Source organism: Mobula birostris, chromosome 31, assembly GCF_030028105.1.
Source record: "Mobula birostris isolate sMobBir1 chromosome 31, sMobBir1.hap1, whole genome shotgun sequence".
NCBI lineage: Eukaryota > Metazoa > Chordata > Chondrichthyes > Myliobatiformes > Myliobatidae > Mobula > Mobula birostris.
Genome location: NC_092400.1, coordinates 17,664,268 through 17,690,366, shown reverse-complemented (window position 1 = coordinate 17,690,366; position 26,099 = coordinate 17,664,268). Strand labels below are relative to the sequence as shown.

At 42.3% G+C, this 26,099-nt stretch overlaps 1 protein-coding gene across 5 annotated transcripts in view; it reads left to right on the top strand.

Moving 5' to 3' along the window:
• Positions 1-26,099, top strand: part of hip1rb (huntingtin interacting protein 1 related b) — a 174,818-nt gene that overhangs the window by 45,935 nt on the left and 102,784 nt on the right. The window contains exon 1 of one of the 5 annotated variants that reach the window (XM_072247673.1): positions 8,912-8,986. The exons of the other annotated variants lie outside the window; for them this stretch is intronic. Coding sequence (XP_072103774.1) covers positions 8,927-8,986 — 60 coding nt within the window. The 5' untranslated portion in view covers positions 8,912-8,926. Of the gene's footprint in view, positions 1-8,911; positions 8,987-26,099 lie in introns of those variants that run through there. 5 annotated transcript variants of the gene reach the window in all.

Sequence of the window (26,099 nt, the reverse complement as noted above, 5' to 3'; positions counted from 1 at the left end):
GGCAAGGCACTTTGAATACCTCAGACCTACACAACTGGGATAGAAGCAAGTGATCCTCGACCCACTTGAGGAGATTGAACAAAAGTTCTCATTTAATGTCCATAACTTGAGGAGATTCTGGTGACCCTGGTTTTATAATTAATGTAGATATTTTTAGTCTTGTGAATATGGTTGCCTGCCCTGATGAGGTCTGAAATACATTCTAAGTAATTAGTGACAGGGGCAGAGGATATTGGAATTAATCTTAGTGGTTTGCACAGAGGACAACTAATGCCTACCTATTATAAATAGAGTGTGGCATGAATCAGTCACCCATATTGTCGCTTTCTCAGCTGTTCCTGTGGTTATGTATATTGTATGTTGGGGAATATGCTTTAGAAACCCCATTTTTGATGTAAAATGTATCCATGATTGTATAAACAATGCTGGCATCATATAGGAGGATTCCAAGTTCAAAGTATATTTATTAAAGTAATGCATATTTTGATAACTCTTAGAGTGATTTTTGTGTTTAGGACATATACAATTAGCAATTGACCTTGACTACCAGTCTTCACATCTGAATATGTATTGTGGATTTAATTTGGACTCTAGCTCTGAACAGTGGGTTCCGAAAGTCGTGAATCCCAGTCCAGACAATGCCGATTAAAATTCATTTGGATGTCTGTGGTGTGGATGTGAATCAGGAGGTGTGAGGTTTGTGTGTGGCATTGTCCATACATTGTAAATATGGACTTGTGCTTTGACGTTTGGCACATAAAATATCGAGCCCCACGTTGGGCCAGCAGACCTTTCGACTGAAAGTGTCTCTGTATAATGCCTGCTGTACCTTGTTTTGTCGAATAAAGAAGCTGCTTTGTATCTACCAGTACTTTTCTCTGGTGACTTCATTCACGCAACAACAATGACTTGTCAAAAAGCATGGTTTCCTGTCACATTTGTAATGGATTTTTAATTCTAAGTTGACTTGAACAAGGCTAATGCTGCTTCACTGCCGAAATATAGTAAATTGGGACCTAATCATTTCTGTGATTTTGAGTCCAATGTGCCTCGATCTCTTTCCAGTGATGACTACCTGTTCATGTTGAAAATGGTAATCTTCAGTTCCAGTAGTCACTTTGCCACATTACTGGTCTGCAGTTCTTGTACTTTAAGAACTGTTGTATTGCGTTCTTTATTTCGAGATACAGCGTGGATCAGACCCCACAGCCCTTCAAGCCATGCTGACCAGCAACCCACCGATTTAACACTAGCCTGATCACAGGACGATTTACAATGACCAATTAACCTACTATAACGCCCTGGGAAAGGTTTCACTGCTAATGTAATGGCTGTTCTGCAGCAGCAGTGTTTGGGTTATGACTAGAGATAACGGGGGCTTTGGAATGTGCGCTGTCCAATGAAGGGAGTGTTTTTTTTCCTTGTTGTGGGCCTGAGAGCGAGTTGTTCTAGGTCTTTTGGTTCGGCAGAAGATGGAGTGAGCCAGATGTCAGCAACATGGTGAATGTCTTAGCCATCAAGCAGCATCCACACAGTCAAGAGGTCTTGCACCTCAGATTTCACATGCCTGACGGGGCCAGAGACTGTCTTCCCTAGACAAAAGCCGCCGGCCGAACCTGGGGGTTACACTATTAAACAGTATGCCCTTGGACCGTGGCGGGAAACCGGAGCACCCGGAGGAAACCCATGCGCACACGGGAAGGACATTCAGATGTACTTACAGATGACGCTAGAACTGAACTCCGACGCCCTGAGCTGTAATAGTGTCATGCTAACTGCTCCACTCTGTGGAGCGTGGCCAAGTGGTTAGGGCATTGGACTAGCGATCTGAAGGTCGTGGGTTTGAGCCTCGGCCAAGACAGCGTGTGTGGCCTTGAGCAAGGCACTTAACCACACAATGCTCCATTCTACCCAGCTGAGAATGGGTACCGTCAAAAATGCTGGGGGTTAACCTCGCGATAGACTGGCGTCCTATCTGGGGGGGGATTTTTGTACTCTCAGTCGCTTCACGCCACGGAAACCGGCATAAGCACCGGCCTGATAGGCCACAAGGCTCGTGACAGACTTAGAAACTGCTACACTACCATGGAGCTTATTACTAGACTGTTGCTTACCCAGATTCCATCTTTGCATTTCCAGTCAGATGTTGCAGCCTTCATATGTGCATTAATTCCTTCACGAGTCCCTATCTCAAATATATTTCTTGCCAGTCACCATACCCCTACCTAACTTTACAAACTGCAGGTTACATAAACCCGTTGTACCCTGAGTTACTCTCTATGTAATTCTGCACACTTCCTGCGACTCAAAAAAAAAAATAGCGGTCCAGTTCCTCCTTGTTGTTCATTTCTAATCCGCCAAGTGTAATACAACCTCATCAGTAAACCTTTGCTCTTTGCTCTTTTATGTTCGTCTTCATGGAAGAGGAGATATTCTGTGTTTTCAAGGGAGTACTGTAAAAATGCTGTTGTTGGAAATAGGAACTTTGGAATGAATGTTGAATATAGTTTTCACATTGTAAATTTTACTTCCCTTTTTGGTGTGTAGGTATAAATACAACTTACTTGGGGGAATGTTAATATGCTTGTCTCTGAAATGATTCAAAGTTCAAGGTTCATTTATTATGAATGGGCCAAATGGGGGTGGGTGTGTGTGTGTGTGTGTGTGTGTGTGTGTGTGCGTGCGTGTGCATTTTTGTAATGGTAGGAAGGTAAATTTAAGTGAAATTTAGTTGCCCTATCTTGAATTTTGATTTTGCAAAATAATTTTGTAGAAAAAGCTGAATAATGAATTTTAAAAGGATAATTGCTTTCAGTTTTTGAAGGTTGCATGTATGTAGTGAACTAGCCATGACGCAAATAGTAAACTCTTATCAGTGCCAGTTAAACCAAAAGAAAATAATTTCTGGTTAAGTGGTGGGTGGATGACATTTTAACCTTTGTTCTGTGAGAAGAAATGAGAGAAATTGAAAGTTATGAGTGACAATTAGCTTGAGTATGATGGCAAAAGTAATTCTGAGGCAAAACCAACTCAACTGAAAATGTTTTCTTTATAAGAATAAATTTAGTCTTTTATCACTTTGCTCAGTTACTCTGCCCGAATACTTTAACTTCCATTGCCAATGCATACACTCATGGATTTCACCCAGTTAACAATATTTTATTGACACACTTTGTGATGAATGTCAGGTCACAGCTGAGCCAAATCCTAAATTCATAAGGGTAGTTTCAGTACTCTACTCCTTCCAACACACATACAGATGTGCTGAGGGTTTGAGGAAATACAGAAAAATCAGCTAATGTTTCAGATATATCCTTCCTTCCTTCTACACAACAATGATTCAGCTACCAACCTTTTCTGCATTTTTGTTATTGTGCATTCTGAAGTATAGGAGAAAAATATTTGCCCCTGTTGCTTAGATAGCTTAAGGTGTGCTTCAGAAAGAAAGGTGAATTAGAGGATATTGTACATTGAAGGTAATGCAATTGAATCAATTTTTCTCTGACATAATGGAATCATTTTTAACTGGTTACAATGGTGCAAAGAGGACTGTTGAATGCAGATTACATGACGACATTTGCTCAGATGGAATTAGTGCAGGAAATTCTACCTTTACATTTATAAATTACACACAGACAGCTTTATAACATGATTAGGAATGGCTTAGCCTCTTTCTTTTAATGAGTGTAAGATTTCCACTTTCACCTGGGCAAGTTTAAACTCTGCGATGTGAGTACAATTTATAAAGTGACCCAATTGATATTATGAACATGATTAAGGTATTGGTGTGCTGTCATCTCCTGGAGTATGGAGGGGTCAAATGAAAGGGAATGAGTGTCTTGGTTAGACTTCCTGTGGCTGTAGCTATTCACAAAGGTGTGTTGCAGTTAATACTATGGTGCAAGAATCCTTTGCCTGAATTGTGCCCAATGATTTTTTTTGTTTTGCTGGAGTTGTTTGAAATCTGATATTTCTGTAAACTAAACTTCTGTACAAAATGTTGTTTCCCTCATTGTCACACCCTCTCTGTTTCTGTCTGGTTCATTCATGTTCTCTCTCTGTGTCTCACTGTGTCTGTCTCTGTCTCGCTGTCCCTGTCCTGCTTGTTTTCTTTCTTTCTCGCTCTCTCTCTTGTTCTCTCTCTCGTTCTCTCTCTCTCATTCTCTCTCTCTCTCTCTCTCTCTCTCTCTCTCTCTCTCTCTCTCTCTCTCTCTCTCTCTCTCTCATTTGCTTGCTCTCTCTCTCTCTCTCTCTCTCATTTTCTCTGTATTGGAAATTGTGTGAGCAGTCTTTCTAAGAGTTGACATTAGTTACTGAGGCAGTGTGAAAGCAAACGTCCCTGGAGATGCAGTGTGACATGACTAAACCTGACAACGAAGACGCTAGGTTCATCCTGGAGCAGTAGAGTATTGGTGTGATCCAATTAACCCTGTTGCCCCTGGGTTTGGGAGGAGGCGAAAGACATTTAATATTCTGTTTGTGATCACTCTTCCTGAAACTTTGACATTATAGTAGAAACCATGATAAAATAGGACAGATATTGACAAAATATTTCGAAAGGATTTAGCTAGCAAAGATACATGTTTAAAAGTGAAATATTGGAATAGACTTTTTAAAGACTGTGCAGTTATTTTTAAAAATTGGTTTGGGATTTGCTGTTTTTCCTGTTTATTTCTGTTGAGTCTTTGAGACTGTTTTGTTTGAACCCTCATGGGAATCTAGTTTGGCAGGCTTCCTGAGGTAGACAAGGACAGAATTCAACAAGGTGGAGTCATTAACTCAGGATGCTTCAATGATTTTTGTCATTTTAATGCTCTTAATTTGGCTCTCTTGTTTTGTTGAGCTGACAGTATTTCAGAGCCAGTTCCCTCACTACATTCGCAATTTACCAACAATCAAATTAAGTTCTGAGATCTAGTCAAATTGCAGGAAACAAGCCGATTTTAAATCTTAATTGTAAACCTTAGGGTCAGCTGTAAACCCACATTAAACAGGAAAACCATTGAAAATTAAATTTGCTTCACTGTAAGGTGATGAGATGCAGATTGATTCTGTTAAATTATAATATATTGATCTCTTCTCAACTATTTTTATAGAATATAGTGATTTATGGTTAATTTTATGCAAATGAAGGAAAGCTTTCGAAGAATTACTTTTGGCATCTCTAGCACTTCTAGAAGTGGCAGGAGAACAGCTCTGATTTGTGAATGGTATGTGTTGATAATGGGTTATTATTATTGAAGCCAGTGAATTGCTTGATCCCTTCCTTGTCTGTTACCCATTTCCTCAGAATTATCTTTACTCACCCTCATCCTGCATGTTCTTTGATATAAGTCTGCTGCTTTTTTCCATGCCATTTCACCTTTTATCTATGGCTTCATCATATTTGGACATACCTACACTCAAGTACCTCTTTGTTGTGAATAGGAGGTACCTAATAAAGTGGCCACTGAGTTGCATGTTCGTGGTCTTCTGTTCTGTGGCCCAATACTTGAAGGATCGATGCGTTGTGCGTTCAGAGATGCTTTTCTGCACACCACTCTTGTAACGCGTGGTTATTTGAGTTACTGTTGCCTTCCTGTCATCTTGAACCAGTCTGGCCATTCTCCTCTGACCTCTCACAGAAGGCATTTTCTCCCACAGAACTGCTGCTTACTGGACGATTTTTGTGTATCGCGCCTTTTTCTGTAAACCCTAGCGTGAAAACTCCCAAGAGATTCACAGTTTCTGATACTCAAACAGTCCTGTCTGGCACCACGGTCCAAGTCACTTTAGATCACATTTCTTCCCCATTCTGATGTTTGGTCTGAACAACAACTGAACCTTTTGACTGTGTCTGCATGCTTTTATGCATTGAGTTGCTGCCACATGATTGGCTGATTAGATATTTGCATTAATGAGCAGGAGTACAGGTGCACTAATACAATGGCCACTGAGTGTGTTCCAATGTTGTCCTAGCTGGTCACCTACCCCTTTGGGCAGTAAACTTCAACTGCTTTAGCTGCGTGCTGATTGTATCCTGTTCACTCTCTATCTAGCCAATGCAAAGATCCTGGTGCCTTTAATTTAATAAACAATCTTGCCTTATCATTCCCTAACTCTGTAATCTCTTCCCAGCTTAATTTTATTTGTATTTTCTGTTTCTGTGACCTTGTGTTTCACTTTCTCTTTACCCTGCTATTGCTTGCCACGTCTGCCTAGACTCTATGCTCTGTGATGCCCTTTTTAAACGCCCTCTTCACCTCTTGTCTTTCTCCTGCTTTAAGATGCTCCTTTTAAAAACCCGCCCCTTTGGTCACGCTTTTCACTTTTGTTGATTTATTAATTTCTGAAGCACCATGAAAATGTTGTTCCACGTACAGGATACTTCCTTGGAAGTACACCTTCTCAAAGCAGTTTCATCTTTCTGCAGGTGAAAATTGAATTCTTGCATGAGCTGAATGCGCGCAGGGGCAATTCGGGGGGGGGGGGCGCCATTTCAAGTCACATGGAAAATCCCACTAACATTCCCCTGCTGCCGTGGTGCATGTGTATGACCGCTGTGTTTGCTATTTCCTGCATCAGATAGCAGGGGCATCACCATTTCTTTTTGCAGTGGTGTTTGCCCGGGAACTTGGGGGCTCGTATTTGGACTTGCTTGGGACAGCAAGAAATAACTTTGGTCCCTCAATGCTGGGGGACTTGCAGTGCATGTACACTGCATGCCTTATGTGAGGGCCAACCCCCAATCACCCCTTCAAATTCTGTTCTTTTCCTCACCGTCCTCCTGAGCTCAGGTTCAGGAGTGGAGAACTAATTGTAGATAATGATACACCATTCCTGGTCTGCTGTGACTGTCGTGCTTGGTGCTGGATAAATCAGGTAGGCACTGCAGTTGCACATTAGAGCTCTTGTGCTGTGCAACTAGTAATGCGCACAACTAGTAATAGTGTGAATAATTATTAGAACCTCTGCAATTACATGTTAATAATTAAAGACGATCATCATCAGCGACGTCACGGGCCGAAGAGCCCATACAGTGAGCCTGGCGCAGCCTTCTCAATAACGGTGCAAAGAATCGCAACGCTGAAACAAAAACGGGACGGCGGCAGTGGGAAGAACGGGCAGCAGGCAGCTCGACAACAGAAGCTTCGCACGCTTGCCCTACGGTGTGGGGCGGTACCTCCTAGCCCGGACTGGACTTAGCAGTCACCTCCGGGCGCACAAGTAACCACTGCACCCACTCAAGGACGTCAGTGGTCGTTACCACTCGCACGATGGACATGCTCGCAGTGCTGTATTGTTCAATGTAGAATGTGACAGTAACTTTTGCTGTAACTTTTATAGTTTAATTGCAACTGTTTTGATTTACAGTTATGCAATGATTTTAAAAATTGGCAACTTAAGCTCTTTCATGACTTAACTAACTTTTTAAATCTGCTAGGCGTCAGTAGAGTTTTACTCTTTCACTTTCTTTGGCAGTTTAGTACTTTGTTCAGTTTTACAACAGTTACGATATATGATGTATGAACTTCTAAGTGGTTTATTTATTGTCAAGCTGATAGTATTCGTCTAAGTACAGGTGGTGATTAGATTCTACATGAAAATAAATAGTTATTCTCTTGAGGAATTGGTTAGTTCAAAGCATCAAGAAATTAAAGTACAATTTATAGCAATCTTATGCCTTTGCACTGTTCAACTTCCGCAAAACAACAGATTTCACGTCATATGGTTTCCGCAAAATAAATAATGGTCCAATTAAACCTAACCAAGTGCTTTAAGATGGCCAGATGGAAGTTCACAAAAATGTTTCCAGGATCGAAAGGCTTATGGTATGAGGAGTGGTTGATATCTCTGGGCCTGTACTCGCTGGAATTCAGAAGAATGAGGGGGAGATCTCTTTGAAACATGTCAAATGTTGGAAGGCCTTGATTGAGTGGATGTGGAGGGGACATTTCCTATGGTGGGAGAATCTAAGACCAGAAGACACAGCCACAGAATAGAGCGCTGTCCTTTTAGAGCAGAGATGTGTGGGAATTTCTTTAGCCAGAGAAAGGGGAATCTGTGCAATTCGTTGCCAGAGGAGGCCAGGTATATTCAAGGAAGAGGCTGATAGGTTCTTGATTAGTCAGGGCATGAAGGGATATGGGGAGAAGACAGGAGACTGGGGCTGAGAGGGAAAATGGATAGGCCATGATGAAATGGCGGAGCAGACTTGATGGGCCAAATGGCCTAATTCTGCTCCCCTATCTTATGGTTTTCTATAAGACAGTGATACCAACCCTGATTCTGAACTCGTATTCTGAAAAGCACTCTGGTGATTTTTGGCTGTATTTACAGAGAACTGTTTGCTTTGCTGTGTATTCTTATAATAAAGAAGGCAATTTCATTCTTACATTTTGAACATTATCTACCTTGTGTGCCTTTCTAAAATGCATTTCCATATTTAAAAAAAAATAAGATGCCATTATCCTTCATGTCCATAAGGTTATTTGATAAATGAAGGGCAGTAGAGTTTCGTTTGACTCACCTTCCGCCTTTAGAACCTTGGTGTTCTGCGTGCTCCATTGAGATTTGCCCCCGAGCCCCGATTGTGTTGATTTCTAGTAGTTTGCGTTAGCTCTAATTGGACCATTATTTTCTTTACTTTGCGGAAGCTCTTCCAGTCAGCAGGTGCTCCCTAATGTGATTGAAATCAGGAACCCTCTGTGACCACTGCAAGTGCCTTGGACTTAATTTAGTTTGCTCGGGAGTCGATTGAAACCATACCCCTCCTCCCCACCACTCAATTCAGACATCCCCCCCCCCCACTCCCCTCTCAGTCCTGAAGAAGGGTCTCGGCCCGAAACGTCAACTCTTCGCTCTTTTCTATAGATCCTGCCTGACCTGCTGCGTTCCTCCAACATTTTGTGTGTGTTGCATTGATTGAAACCATCTACTTGTCTTTATGGTCTGTTGTCACATTTTATTTTGGAATAAGTACTCCAGCTGTGTTGCAACAGAAGCAGTAAGTGAGCGTCTGCAGATTTCCTCGTGTTTGCACAGTAAATAAGTTTGTCATTTTCTTAAAAACAAGTAAAACTGGCTCCTGATTCACATTTACGTATTTGGATGTTCATCCAGAAGTAACAAGTAAGAGACTGGAGATAGCTGCTTCGTGTTTACAACTACAAATAGAAATAATAGAGAAGGATCTGCTGGTAATTATGACCTCCTTTGCATTACATTTACATATTTTGCTCAGGTTAATGGAAGTGGATATAAGCTGCAGATTTGTGGGCCATTCAACCTTTTTTGGAGAGACTGGGTTTGTTTTCTTTGAAGTGGAAAAGACTGAAGTGGGTTGGGGGAGGGGGGTGTCCTGACAAATTTATGTGGAGCTTTCGTGTGACAGATCTTTCCCTTTAGCTGTGATATCTGTAAGTGGGTGGATGCAAGGAAGAATTGGCTCACCCTGGGGGAAGTTGAAACCAGGAAGCACCTTCTAAGGGGTGGTGGGGGCAGGAACCCTTGCCTCATTTCAGAAGCATTTAGAATCTAAATTTTAGACGAACCCCTGGAACACCGTGTTGAGGAACAACAAGAGCTGCAGAATAGGATTCACAGTGATGGGCACCTGATGGTTCGCATGACAATACTTCGAAGAACCTGTTTCTGTGCTCTGCCATGGGGCTGGGTGGGTGCTGTGCTCAAAGGAATGGGGGTGCCCTGTGAAAGGTGCCTTCAATGTCTGTAAGGAATGATGCTTGGCCGTGTGGCCTGGATGTGGAAATTGTTTTGTGTTCTTTTTTTAAGTGTGATCTTCAAAAGGAAGTGCAGACACAGACGAATCAGAAATATCTGCTATAGAACAGGACAGCACGATGCTGGCCCTTCAGCCCATAATGCTGTGCCAACCGCTTAACCAATTCCAAGATCGACTTAGCCCTTCCCTCCCACATAACCCCCCATTTTTCTTTCATCATTGTGCCTAAAAATGTGACAAATGCCTTTGCGTCTATCACCTTCATGTCCACATGATGCATGCACGTACCACTCTGTGTAAAAAAAAACTGCCTCTGATATCCCCCCCCCTTATATTTTCCTCCAATTACCTTAAAGTTATACCCCTTCCTATTAGCCATTTCCACCCTGGGGACCGTCTCTGGCTATCCACTCTATCTATGCCTCTTATCATCTTGTATCAAGTCCTTCTCTCCAAAGAGAAAAAGTCCTAGCCCACTCACCTTGTCCTCATAACACATGCTCTCTAATCTGCGAATCATCTCCTCTGCACCCTCTCTAAAGCTTCCACATCCTTCCTATAATGAGATGACCAAAACAGAACACACTACTCCAAGTGAAGTCTAACCAGAGTTTTATAGAGCTGCAGCATTACCTCACACTTCTTGAGCTCAATCCCGCAAAGCAGAATATATTCCATCTGCCACCACCCCCTGCCTTCTGTGGCTAAGTCAATTCCGAATCCACACAGCCAAGTTTCCCTGGATCCTATGCTTCCTGACTTTTTGAATAAACCTACTGTGGGGAACCTTGTCAAATGACTTACTGGAAACCATATCCACCACGTCCACTGCTCTGCCTTCATCAATTTGTTTTGTCACTTCCATGAAGAATTCCTTCAGGCTTGTGAGCATGATCTGCCTCTCACAAAGCTATATTCACTGTCCCTAATCAGATGATGCTTCTCAAAATGCTTGCACAAACCTGTTTCTAAGACCCATCTCCAATAGTTTGCCCACCACTGACAGAACGCTATCTTGCTTTACTCATGGAAAAATCAAATTTTAATTGAATAACACTGGAAATTGAATACCAAGGCACGTGAACCCTGTGGCAGCCAGGTCTTTAAGGCAGAGATTGATAGGTTCTTGATTGGACATGGTATCAAAGGTTACAGGGAGAAGGCCAGAAACTGGGGTTAAGGAGGAGAAAAAAAAAGAACAGCCATGATTGAATGGCGGAGCAGACTCGATGGGCCAGATGGTCTAATTCTGCTCCTAAGTCTTGTGGACTAATGAAGGGTCTCAGTCCAAGACATGTTTAGTCCTTTCCATGGATGCTACCTGACCTGCTGAGTTCCTCCAAATTTTCCTCTGTGTTCCTCTGGAGTTCCGGCATCAGAATCTCTTGTGTTTACAAACATTTTTTTCCTCTTGCTTCAATTTTACAATTTTAATCTGAATACCCAGGGCAGTTACAGTTTATCTCTACTGGCAAAGAGATGGTGGATATACAGTGAGGAGAGGCCCTCCTGTTGTACTATAGATCTCCACGGTTCTCTGGTCAGTCATCCGCTTGCTGAGAGGTTAAACTGGAAGAAAAGATTTAATACTTGAGATGGAACAGTGAAACTCTGCTAACTTTGGGCAGCTAGTGGGGGTTGGACTGGTTGAGGTCTATAGCAGCTTTGTGAGGAAAGGTTTCAGACGTGCTTCTCATTCCTTATGTTGCTTTTTCTCATGTCTGACCACTGTAAATATTGGTTTGCCATAGCCAGCAAAGCATAAAGTTGTCAAACGTTGTTGACCATAGCCTCAGAATTACTGAAACGAGGAAATGATAGCATATTGAGCTGTATGTAATGCCCTGAGGACATCTTGCCACAGATCTACAGCTTTTGTTTGCATACTTGTTATACTTCACACCCACATCCTCCAGAATTTGGTTTCTCACCTCAGTTCAATAAAGTTGAGGGTAGTTCTTCAGCTTTAAATTGATACATATATAAGTGAATTAAAAATCTGTGAAGCAACCTTTAAAAATTGCAATATAAGCTTGGTTATTGTGCTACTTGGGGGTGGATTTATTGGCACCCAATTGCCCACCATTGAGAACATCTACCATAAGTGCTGCTTGGGCAGGACGAAAAGCATTATCAGGGATGTATCTCACCCTAAGCATGGACTTTTTACTCTCGCACTACAGGAGCCTTCGCTCTCGCACCAGCAGGCACAGGAAGAGCTTCTTCCCTGAGGCTGTGACCCTGCTGAACCTCACATCACAGCTCTAAGCAGTATTACACCCATATTGTACTGTCTCAAGCAACACACATAAAAATTGCTGGTGAACGCAGCAGGCCAGGCAGCATCTATAGGAAGAGGTACAGTCGACGTTTTGGGCCGAGACCCTTCGTCAGGACTAACTGAAAGAAGAGATAGTAAGAGATTTGAGAGGGGGGAGGGGGAGATCCAAAATGGTAGGAGAAGATAGGAGGGGGAGGGATGAAGCTCACAGCTGGAAAGTTGACTGGCAAAAGGGATATGAGAGGATCATGGGATGGGAGGCCTAGGGAGAAAGAAAGGGAGAGGGGGGAAGCCCAGAGGATGGGCAAAGAGTATAGTGAGAGGGACAGAGGGAGAAAAAAATATATAATAATAAATAAATAACGGATGCGGTATGAAGGGGAGGTGGGGCATTAATGGAAGTTAAAGAAGTCGATGTTCATGCCATCAGGTTGGAGGCTACCCAGACGGAATATAAGGTGGTGTTCCTCCAACCTGAGTGTGGCTTCATCTTTACAGTAGAGGAGGCCGTGGATAGACATATCAGAATGGGAACGGGACATGAAATTAAAATGTGTGGCCACTGGGAGATCCTGCTTCCTCTGGCAGACAGAGCGTAGGCGTTCAATGAAATGATCTCCCAGCCTGCGTCGGGTCTCGCCAATATATAGAAAGCCGCAAATGACAATAAAGTTGAATCAAATCTCATCTAATCTAATCTAATTTCAAATGTTCAGCTGCTGCCTGGAGTTTGTACATAAAATGAGATTTTAAAAAATGAAAATTAACTAACTGAAGAAGCTTGAAATTTAAAAAAGGCTCCCAAATAATAACCATTTTTCTTCTCACAAATGCTGCCTAATCTGCTGATTTTTTTCCCCCAGCATTTCCTGTGTTAAGTTTAAAAGAAACATCTGCCTTCTAAATTAAAGCAATCCTTCACGATAAGCTCATGCATAGAACTTGTGCCTCTGTCCTTGAAACCATATTTTAAAAAATAATGAAATGAACTATGGTGAGTTAGGTGCTGGGAATAATCAATGATTCTGAAGATATTGGAGAAGCAATGATAATACTGCTGTATCATTAATAATTTAATGAAATATGACACTTCTTATCTGGCATCCTCTAAAATGATCAAGTTTTTGAAAATCCTGCCTTACCTAATGAACTTTTCATTGTACATATTGTACCTGAACCTATTGCATTTCACTCATCACATGGCTATTGTCTGTTTAAAGTTGGATTGACTGCTTGGACAGGATCCTTATCTCTGTAACCTTAAAATCACTTTGCAGCTAGTTATTTCCAGGTGTTACTTAAACTGATACTTTGTCAACACTTGCAATCAAAAAGATCAGGAACGCCATCACCATCAAAATGTCAATGCCTGCATGTCCCTACCCTAGGTCATACACTACCCAGAAAAGACAACAAAGAGATGTGTTCTTCATTCTGATCTAATGATTGAAAGCACCGGCCGGTGGTGTAGTGGTATCCGCACTGGACTTTCAGGCCAGTGGTCCTGGTTTCGAATCCGGCAGGTTCTCCATACGTGTTTGGTTGAGTGTTGAGCTAAAAAGAACAGACATTGTGCTAAAAGTTCTGATGCACACAAGCACACAAGAGAAAGAACAATACCTGTGAAGCATCAAGAAAAAAACTTGCAGGTTTGTAAAATGTGCTAAATCAAGCTGAAGTACGCTGGATGAACTCAGCAGGTCGGGCAGCATCAGTTAGAAACGATGAGTCGACGTTTCAGGCCGGAACCCTTTGTCAGGACTGAAGAATGAAAGATGGGGAAGGATTTGAAGAATGTTTGTAGCTTCAGTTGAAAGACCAGTAATTTGAAAGACAAACGGGTGGGGAAGGGGAAGCATTGACGTCATAGCCCTGAAAACAATGGGTAGTAGAAGAAGGAGGTGGAACCATGAGGGAGCTGGGGGAGGGTAAACACAAAATAATCTGCAGATGCTGGGGTCAAAGCAACACTGGGGGAGGGGGTAGACTGAAATAGGGATAGAGGAAGGGTAGGGGGAGGGAATTACCGGAAGTTGAAGAATTCTATGTTGCTTTGATCACAGCATCTGCAGATTATTTTGTGTTTACAACTTGTCAGGATGTCTAGGAATTGCAGCACATTGACTCCATCAAGTTTGGCTACACTATATAGATAGATATACTTTATTAATCCCGAGGGAAATTTGGTTTTGTTACAGCTGCACCAACCAAGAATAGAGTGTAGACATAGCAATACAAAAAACCCCCAAGAATCAAACAACAAAATGCAAACTATGCCAGATGGAAAATAAGTCCAGGACCAGTCTATTTGGCTCAGGGTGTCTGACCCTCCACGGGAGGAGCTGCACGTTCGATGGCCACAGGCAGGAATGACCTCCCATGCCGCCGAGTGTTGTATCACGGTGGAATGTGGCCGAAGTCCAACAGTAAAAAGTTCAATATCCAGTCTGCAAACACGTTCCTTGATAGTAATATGCCCCGGATTGCACCATCTGTTGTTAACCAGAACAGTAAGCACCCAACTCCTTTACGCTTACCGCTCTCGGTGCACTTCCGGTCAGGCGGAACAGTATTACCCACCGAACTCCTCTTCTCCAAAAGTCCCTGTTGTCTCGACCTGGTCCTCTTTCCTCGGCTTTGTGATCCCCCTCTGCATCCTCTGTGTGTTTTCCTCCGGATTTCAGCAGGGGTGTCCGTCGCTCTGTTCGCTAAGCTGGCCGACATTTGCTGGTCTGTGGAATACACAATGCGACCTTGCTTCTGTTCCGCGTGTCGGGACGTAACCATTTCCAGCGCTAAAGAAAACCCAAATAAAACTCTCTCTACCAGCATGTTAGAGAGGGTGCAGCTTCGACGTGTTACCGTGAGAAAAAAAACAAAAAATAACGTAAATTAAAAAGTAAGAAGAAAGTAAGAATAGATCGGACGGCTGTACCAGGCTGCATGCACGACCGGCGCATGCGCACTAAGCATGAAAAGGTTTAAGAATCAGGCAAGTTCTTCCAATTCACTGCTCTGAGATAAAGCCATCACTTTCCAATTTAACTTAGTCCAATTAAAACAGACTTCCTTTATTGAATACTTACTAACAATGAAAAAATTGTTTCTAGCTGCTCCACAAAGAAGAGATAATGAAATGTCCCCTCAGAATTTGAGAGCTGTCTCCATAATGCGTAATCGCTATCGAGTTGCATTGGGAACCTTCAAGCACAGCGAAGCGTCAGCCTGTCTGCTGAATTTACCATCTTGCTGACAGAAACAGTGGAAATTGCACATTTTTTAAATTGGCAGAGTAGGCCTTTCTGGCCCTTTGAACCACACTGCCCAGCAGTCACCAAGTTTAACCCTAGCCTAATCATAGGATGGTTTACAATGACCAATTAACCTACCAACCGGAATGTGGGAGGAAACCGGAGCACCCGGTGGAAACCCACGCGGTCATGGGGAGAACGTACAAATTCCTTATTGGCAGCGGCAGGAGTTGAACCTGGGTTACTGGTCCTGTAAGGCGTCGTGCCAACCACTACGCTACGGTGCCGGTAGCCACTTATTGGGTATGCAACATTCAAATGTTGTTATGTGCCAGGTTTTGCTCTATTTCTGTATACAAAAATACCCGAGCAGACCAGTTTTTAACACGCACTTTCAATACAATGAAGACCTCGGTCTCCTGAAAGAGATTGGTGTTTCCGAAACGTGAAAAGGAGCAGTCATAATTGACGGAGTAGTGTTAGTGACGCAAGTATCCATAGGCATCAAAAGTTCAAAAGTGTCTTTGTGCAGTGGAAATCAGGTGTGGACATGACAATTTTTTTTTCACCAGCTTATTTTTTCCATCATTTTGTCCCAAATCCATTATTCAAGAGTAAATCTTGCTTTTTGGGGGGGGGGGGGGGGGGGCGGGGGGGGGAAGGGAGGAATAATATAATGTTATTTCAATCACTAAACCCACTTTTGCTGAAAATACACATTTTTATCATAGTTTATTCATTTGAGTTTGGCAGTGAACACCAGTAATTATTACAGATCATTAAAGGAGTTCATTTAAGGTCGTGTTCTTTATAAATTATGTTTCATGAAGAGAATACTGTTTGGGGGAGAAAATGGGCTGAAATAAAATGTTACCCCCACTTATTGTGTTAACACTGGAGCTATTGTGAAGAACCATTCATTAAAAGTAATTGTAAATGTAACCAGCAAGGCAGATTCCATTGAGACATCAGGCTAATTGACTTCTAAAATACAGTGAATTCTGTTTAATTGAGACACATTGGGACTGGTACATTTTGGTCCAGTTAAGTGGCTGCCCCAATTAGCGGAAGTTTCATGGAAATTGTTAAAAAGATTTAAAAAAAAGACGAACTACTGGAGTAACTACTTATGTATTTAAATGAAATACAGAACAAATTGGAACACTATAAAACTATAGTTAGTTCCTAATAGCTAACAACAGGGTAATTCAGACAGTGTACATTGCCATGTTCTTTTGATTGACTATAAATGAGCAAAATCAGTGTAGACACCTATTGCAAATAATTGGCTGCCTTCATTGCCTTCCTGCATGAAATAGTGACATAATCCAACAATAAATTTCCCGGCATCCTGTGTAGTCACTAACTCAAATTCAGATGTGTCTTCTTCATCACTTTCCTTGTCTTTGTATTCCCGCAGCTTTTTGAATTGGCGTCCGTTGGCCCAAATGGATGACCTGACACGAACACATGCAATTGACGCCCGCCATTTAAAAACAGCTTGTTCTAAGCACAGCTTAGTGTCTAACGGCCACACAAGTGCAAGCGACTGATGCTAGTTAGAAACTATTCGACAGCAATCTCCTGTCCCAATTAAGCGGCAAGGGTCCCAAATAAACCAAGCTTTTGTTCTTTAAGAGTTGTTCCAATTAAGCAGCTGTCCCAATTAGCTGAAATCCACTGTGCATAGAGCAGTCTACCCTTTGCAAAAGTTTTGCTTATTTCTGGTGTTGAATGTGATTTCAATCATTTTGAAAAGACAGGGTGTGTCTTTTCAAGTTGATTGCCTAAAAGAAGAATTAAGGCAGTTACCTGGTCTAAGGAGTTTTAACCAGTTCGGATAACAATTTTCTGTTTCAATGAGAAACTTGAGCTGGTTACTTAACTTGTTTGGTTGCTTTCCCCCAGTAATTAATTGCATAAATCCAGGAAACACCGAACTTGAACTAGGTTCAGTGTGTTGCCAAAAAAAAACTGGATTTCTTTTTAAAAAAGTATTATATAACATAAATTAAGCTGTATTGATATGACACATGTGAACACAACTAATTTCTAGAATCATTGTGAAAAGATTACAGTACTGTTTTACACCGTGACATCTACAGTTGTAAATACTGACTCCGTAGTTAGTTAATTGAGAAATGATGCAGTGGAAATGCAGTGGAATCTATTCATGTGTAAAGGTTATAAAAACTAATGTAGATCTTACTTGCCCTTGAGAAAAGTCCATTGCACTTTCCCTCAAACGCTTTTATTGGTTCGAATACCTTCATAGCTGAAGAAGGTGTACCTAGAACTTTAATTTGCAACTTTTTTGTGCACTTTTGTGTTGTGTGTAGCATTGGCATCAGATCAGGTCCTTCAAACAGATCATAAAATTGGTTAAGGATGCATGCAAACAGTGTAATTGCTGCCTTATTTGTTACCTGTGCAGGTGTGGACGGGTGTAGCACAGCTCCCATGAATTTCCCTGCCGCACTTTACTTGTAGCAGGGGGACACCCCCGGCACTTAGGTTGCCATGGGGGAGAGGCTCTTTACGATTGTACATTTGTGTCTCCTCCTGCACAAAGGTCAGCGACTCACCGTGACTCACCTGTGATACCCAGTAAGTACCATGACCAGCCTCCCTGAAAGGTGCTCACTGAACCAAAAACAATGTTATTTTGTTAGTAACAATGGTGGCACGCTGGCGAAACGCCATTGCAGTATCGATAACCTGGGTTCATATACCATCACTGTCTGTGAGGAGTTACGCTTTTTCCATGCTCCAATTTCTTTGCTCATTGCAAGAAGTACAGGTTAGAAGGTTAATGAGTCACGTGTGAAAGTGGGTGATATGGCTCCTGGGTTGGAAGGACCTGGTACCCTGCTGTATCGTGAAATAAATTAATTGCGTTCACCGGAACGCATGCTGTTTGAGCACAGACTGAACATTTTGGGTTGTTTAGGGGTCTGATTCCACGCGGAGTTATGCGGTTGTGCTCATGTTTTGTCACCAGCAAAGTGACTCTTTGGTACCGCTGAAAAAGGATCTAGTGTTTTCCCGGTGTATATGATGAATAAACTCTTCTCGGGCTTCCAGGTATTGATTATCACTGACGTTTTTTGAATGGTACCCGTGACCTTTCTGACAAAACATGGTGGATGAATTTTATACATATATACACACACACACACACACACACACACACACACACTCTCTCTCTCACCCTCTCACCCTCACACACACACTCACACACTCACACACACACACACACACACACACACACACACACACACACACACTCACACTCACACTCACACACACACATCCTGATGAAGATGGCAGTTTGCCATCGACACGTCAGTCATAATCGACACCTGGATCCCACTGAAAGCCCGAGAAGGGTTTATTCACCTTTAGTACCACTACTTTTGTGATTGTTCAATAATTATTGTTTTCTGGGAGCTCTATATTCAGGTGCAAAGGGTAAAAGGTGCTTTGCATGATGATTAACGTCACGTTGCTGTGAAGAGGCTTGGATGCATTAATGTGAGTCACAGCTGGAAATGTTCGGGCCAATTGTTTGTTTGTTTGTTGCCATTCTGCTGGCTGTGATTGCTCATGCCATTCCCTTCTGGGGCGAGTCACCTTTGGAGTGTGCAGCATGAAGAATCACTATCAGGTGAACCAATTCCAGCATTCCCATTTGAGGCACTTGCCAATTTCGGCACGGTAGTGTAGTGGTTAGCACAACGCTTTACAGTCCCAGAGACCCAGGTTCAATTCCCACCACTGCCTGTAAGGAGTTTGTACCTTCTCCCCGTGACCATGTGGATTTCCTCTGGGTGCTCTGGTTTCCTCCCAGAGTCCAAAGACTGGTAGGTTAGTAATGATGGTAGTAATAGTGCAATGAAGGTACGTTAACTGGTCACTGTAACTTGTTCCGTGATTAGGCTAGGATTAATTTGGGGGATTGTTGGGTGGTGTGGCTCGAAGGACCGAAAGGCCCGATTCCACACTATACCTCAATAAGTAAATAAATAAATTAGAAACAGGAGCCTGGCAGCCTGTAGATTCTGACCAATAATAATATAATGAAAACATGGAGGCACCGTTGTCTGTTAAATTCTGTGACGTGTTTGTGTGAATCTTGGATGAACGTCCCTGGATCTTTTTTCCACAGGCAGAACAGCCAAGGAGTGGATCTGTCGGCCTCTGTTACCGGACTGAGGCAGAAGGCATGCGTAGCTTGCACAGTGACCTTGTGGAATGCAGTCTCTGTACCAGCTCGTCCCCATGACTGGATTAGTGACAGTTGGATAGTGTTTCTACAGTGAACTAGCCGACAAGGCTGTGTATGTAGGGACTGTGGGTGTTTGTGGGGATTGTTTCATTTTGTGTACTGAAGATATTTGTACAACTACAGCACTGACTTTGTAACAAGGTCATTTTTGTTGTGTTTTTAGAATGAAATTGCCTTTGATACTAGGACTTGAAGCATGGAATGAAAACAAATGTTCATATAACTTGAAAAGGGAATATTTGTGAAGCAACACAGATGCTTCAAAGCACACCAGGCAGTGACTCTGTGAAACTTCGGTAAATGTGGGTGCCAGTTTGTTCGAGAGCAGACAGATCCTGCAACTAATTAACTTATAGGTATGCCTCTCTTTAAAATTCGGTGAGAGGAAAAGCAGGAAACATGTTGGTATGGGTTTATTTATTTATTTAAGGATACAGGGTGTTAACAGACACTTCTGGCCCAACAAGCCTGTGCTGCCGAATTACAACCATGTGAACCTACTAACTTGTAAGTGTTTGAACTGTGGAAGGAAATCAGAACACTCTGAAGGGAGAGGGAGAGCATACAATCTCCTCATAGACAGTGGCAGAATGGAACCTGGGCTGCCGGCACTGTAACCTCAAAGTTCAAAGTTCAGAGTACATTTATTATCAAAGTATGTCAACATTATACAACCAAGAGACAATCTGCCGATGCTGGAAATCCAAGCAATGCACACAAAATGCTGGAGGAACTCAGCAGGCCAGGTAGCATCTACGGGGGTGGGGGGGAAGTACAGACGACGTTTCGGGCCGAGACCCTTCAGCAGGAACCCTCTTGGCCCGGAACGTCGACAGTACTTTTTTTTGTAGATGCTCCTGGCCTGCTGAGTGCCTCCAGCATTTTGTATGTGTGTTGTGTACATTATACAACCTTGAGATTCGTCTCCTTCCAGGCAGCCACAAAACAAAGACACCCCAAAAGAACCCATTTTTAAAAAAAAGACCATCAAACACCCAAAGCGCAGAGAGAGAGAAAAAGAAGCAAATTGAGCAAGCAATAAAATAAGTATATAGCATTCAGAAGGGAAGTTTTACGACAGACCCGAAGCCAGGCATCACTGCAGCTGGAGCAAGCTACAGTCTCAGTTCAGCGCAGAGCCGAGTAAACGTCGCGGGACCACAGACACTGAACCAGGCAAATGATGATGCCCGAATCAACTTTATTATCACTGCCTTATGAGATGAAATTTGCTATTTTGTTGCAGCAATAAAATTAAAATATTTCACAAAACAAATAAGCAGTGCAAAAATATAGGAATAATGAGGTAATGTCCGTGAGTTTATCGTCCGTTCAGAAATCTGATGGTGCAGGGGAAGAAGCTGTTGCTGAATCTTTGAGTGTGGCTCTTCAGGCTCCTGTGCCTCTTCCCTGATGGTAGTAAAGAGAAGGGGACATGTCCCAGATGGTGAGATTCCTTATCGATCGTCTCTTGAAGACAAATTAACAGCGATGATGTTAACACTGATGACGTCTTCTCATATGGTGACAAAATGTTTGCAAGCGAAGACTTGTCAAGATCGGAGAGCAACTGAGCGGAACTACCACCCTCTGTGTCCTCTTGCGATTCTGTGCATTGGATCTCCCGTACCAGGCTGGGATGTAACCAGTGAGAATACTTTGCATCACACATTTTTAGAAACTTACAAGTGCCTTTGATAACATAGGAAGTCTTCTCCAACTCCTAACCAAGTAGAACCACTGATGTGCCTCTGTGTTAGGGTCCAGGACAGGTCTTCTGAGATGTTAAAGTCCAGAAGCTTAAAGCTGCTCACCCTGACCCCTCAGTAAGGACCGGTGTGTGTTCCTGAAGCCCATAATCAATTCCTTGATCTTGATGACACTCGGCCAGATTTTATTAGCAACACTGGTGTCAAATGTGAATTTATAAAGTGTACAGATCTTAAATAATGCATCAGTTCCATAGTACAGGAGTGGATTGCCTGCTTACATTTGGAGTCAATGTTCCCTATAATTTGTAGTGTGCGCTAAAATCTCGTGTTTTGCCCAGTGACAACAACATTTTATTTATAGAGGTATTCATTTTAACAGCTAGCAAAACACTGTCAATAAGAACTTTGATCTCCTCTGGGTTTGGTCGTTCTTGCTCTCGTTCAGCTGCTGAAAGGAAATGTGATTGTGTGCGATAGGGAAATATTTACCATGCCAACGAGGTAGAGGGTGACAACTTTTTGCGCGCAGTTTAAATTCCTTTGTGTGTTAGTAGCAAAAGATGGCTGTACACACGCACCTTAGAAGGAACATTGTGTAGAGTGGGTTTGAACTTCTGATTTGAATGTTACCAGCTGAGGTGAGATAATCCTTTGGCCATGGCATTGTGTATGAGTTTGCATTATTTTATTCCTTGATATTATGGTTTTATAATAAAAGTGAAGCTCCATGGATATTTTGACTTTTAAATTCTACATGTCAACTTACATAAGCGATAAGAGTCCTTGTTTCCTGAGACAGAAGGTTATAATACAAGCTGTACTCTGTTCCTGATCATAAAATATCAGCTAACTCTGTACAAAGACACTGTAGTGCTCTTCAAAACATCAAGTAGCTATCCAGAAAATGAAGTGCTTTTGAAGTGGGGGAAATGCCAGTTGCTTTGTACACAGTAACAGTAGCCACAGATGGCAATAAAAGCTGTTTAGTGATGTTGATTGTAAGCATTGGTTAAGGTACAAGGTTACTCCTCTGCTTGTGTTTATTTATTGATATACAGCTCGGAACGGGCCCTTTCCTCCCTGTGAGCCACGTGACCCAGTAACCCCTAATTTAACTGTATCCTGATCATGGGACCATTTATAATGACCAATTAACTACCAACCGGTACGTCTTTGGACTGTGGGGGGGGGGGGGGGGGAATCCCACATGGTAATGGGAGAGCGTACAAACTCCTTACTGGCAGCGGTGGGAATCGAACCCGCATCGCTGGTAGTCTTCCATCTAATACCACGTTAACACACAGACCTGGCTTATTATCCTTTGCCGTTTCTGTCAGCTACAACAGGATCCCACCAAGTCCCATGTTCCCATCACCATCCCCTTCCCAATTTTACTTCCTGCTGGGACCATTTTCTTTGTGACTTCCTGGCCCATTTATCCCTTCCCACCCAATCTCCTTGCGCCCTTGCACTTTCCCCGAAACACTTGTCCCTTGCCTCTCACCATCCAGTGACCCAAATGACCTTTCCGGATGAGGCAGACTTTCACACCTCACCTGCAACCTTATTTATTGCACTTAGTGCTTGCACTGTGGCCTCCTCTTCATGTTCCTCAGACTTCTCCACCTCAACGGCGAGCTGAAACGTCAACTGGAAGAATAACACGTCCTAGGTTCTCACTACCTTTGTTCATTTCCCCCACTGCATATCCTAGCCCTGAATTATCCCCCTCTTACTTCTGTACACTGGCTATCTCCTCGCTATACTTAGTCATGATGTACGATCTTAACTCAACACATTGCCGTTCCTTTGTCTATTTGACCAGCTGAGTTCCTCCAACTGTTTGCTTTTCAATCTCAATATCATGGGAACTTTTGCGTCTCCGAGAAGGCCTTGGTTCGACATCTCATCCCAGAGGCATCACTCCATTAGTTTTGCACTTGGTATCCGATCAGATTTGCAGTCAATTTTTTGAATGGTCCCTGTGACCTTTCTGACAAAGCAAAGAGGATGAATTTTACTGAGATACCACCCCCCCTCCACCCCAACACCCGAGGAAATACTATATTGTTGAGCAACAACCACAAAATGCTGGAGGAACTCAGCAGGCCAGACCTCCTCTATGGAAGAGGGTAAACAGTCCACGTTTTGGGCCGGGGCTCTTCATCTCAGATGCTATATTGCTGATCCTGCACATAAGAGTCACTACAATGAAAAGCCTCTCCTTTCTTAGAAGTTCGTGTGGATTTGGCATGTCACCATAAACTTTAATAAACCTCTATAGATGCACAGTGGACAGAGTCCTAACTGGTTGCACCATAGCCTGGTATGGAAACCCCAATGCCCAGGAACAGGAAAGGCTACAGAAGGTTGTGGATACGGCCTGGTCCATCACAGGCAAAGCTTCCCTACCATTGAGTACACTCATATGGAGCAAGGCCCCGAGAAAGCAACATCCATCATCAAAGATCTCCACCATCCAGGTCGTGTCCTCTTCTCATCGGGCGGGAGGTGCAGAAGCTTTAGCTACCCCACCACCAGGTTCAGGAACATTTATTGCCCTACAACCATCAGGCTCCTGAACTGGCGTGGATAACTTCACTCACCAGTTATCTGAACTGATTCTGTGGCCTGTAGACTCGCTTTCAAGGACTCTTTGTAACTCATGGTTTCGGTATTATTTTTGTTTGCTCAGTTTGTCTTCTTTTGCGCATGGGTTGTTTGTTAGTCTTTATATATAGTTTTTTTAAAAAAATTCTATCATATTTCTTTATTTTCCTGTAAATGCCTGCAAGAAAATGAATCTCAAGGTAGTATATGGTGACATATGTTTTTTGATTACAAATTTACTTTGACCTTTGAACATGCTTTTGATATTGAACTGTGGTCTAATTAACTTAGTTGAACTTAATAGATATCACGACAGCATTTAAAGAACGTGGGAGTTTTGCCAGTGTCTGGCCTGCAAATATTCCTAACCAAAGCTGCTACAAATAAATGAATCATTTGTTCATCTTATTTGCTCTTCATGGGACCTGCCTCCGAGTGCATAGGCTGCTCTATTTGTCCACAAACCTTCAGAGATTATGCTTTAAAAGAAGACATTTGTTAGCTTCATAGTGAGACATTCTGAGAATCCTTGAGAGACCCATCTGTCTATTTACCACTCATTACTGCATGCTATCCCATTACGTCAATATACATCGCCTTGGAGCATGTAGGTATTGTCCTACTTTCAGTAACAAATAAGGTATACAATTAAGGATGTTCCCATTTCCCATTCTGTCGTGACATTTTGGAAAGAGCGAGAAGCCAAAAAAGTATAATATTTAAAAATTATTAGACAACTTTTAAAGCCTTTGAGACTTTTCAATGATTTAATACAAATATAATAGTAACATCCAAGTTGAAGAGCAATGCAAAAGACAAAAAGACAAAATTTAGTAAGCTTTATTAGGCCCTATTAAGGCCTAATGTTGATTGCTTGAGATTGGATTTTATATATTTTTATTTTCTTTTTGTTCAACCGCTTTAACAACGGCTTGATTTTTTTAAAAGTTTGAAATCCCTACATGGCCTGACTTCTCTTTATCTTGTCTTCTTTATCTGTGAGTAAAGAAACATGTACTCCATCAATTCTAGTCTCCCTCATCTTTAAATTTAATTGCTCACACTCTGGTGACCCTACTTTTAATTGCCAAGGCTCTAGATTGTGAAATTCGTCCTTCACTCCCTTTGATTTCTTACTTACCTTTCAATAATCTGCTCAGAACCCTTTCCCTTTGACCAAACCTTTGATCATCTGCCCGTTATCTCCTGATGTGGCTTTCCATCCATCTTGTTTGGTAACACTTCTGTGAAGTGCCTTGGGTTGAAGGTACCTTGTTGATCTAGCGACGGAGGTTTGGGGTAGTTCACTCTTTGGTCCTTTTTACACTGCGAATGGATGTTATGGCCTTTCCCTGCATGGCTTTATCACACAGCGTTCAGCTGGCTACGCATCTCATTTGCAGAATACAGAATCAGGTTTATTATCATTGATATATGCAGTGAAGTTTGTTCTATTGCGGCAGTAGTACAGTGCAATATAAATGCAAATTATTGTAAGTTACAATAAGAAAAATATAACAACAAATGCAAAAAAAAAGATTAAAAAGGTGAGGTAGTTGTTCATAATTCTGAAGGTGGAGGGGAAGAAGCTGTTGCTAAAATAACCATATCACAGTTACAGCATGAAAACAGGCCATCTCGGCCCTTCTAGTCTGTGCCGAACCCTTACTCTCTCCTAGTCCCACCGACCTGCACTCAGCCCATAACCCTCCATTCCTTTCCTGTCCATATATCTATCCAATTTAACTTTAAACAACAACAGCGAACCTGCCTCAACCACTGTTGCTGGAAGCTCGTTCCCCACAGCTACTACTCTCTGAGTAAAGAAGTTCCCCCTCATGTTACCCCTGAACTTTTGTCCTCTAATTCTCAACCCATGTCCTCTTGTTTGAATCTTCCCCACTCTCAATGGAAAAAAGCCTATCCACGTCAACTCTATCAATCCCCCTCATAATTTTAAACTATCAAGTCCCCCCTCAACCTTCTATGCTCCAAAGAATAAAGCCCTAACTTGTTCAACCTTTCTCTGTAATTTAGGAGATGAAACCCAGGCAACATTTTAGTAAACCTCCTCTGTACTCTCTTAATTTTATTGACATCTTTCCTATAATTTGGTGACCAGAACTGTACACAATACTCCAAATTTGGCCCTACCAATGCCTTATACAATTTCATCATTTCATCCCAACTCCTATAAAATGTTGAGTGTGTGTCCTCAGGACACCTGTTCCTT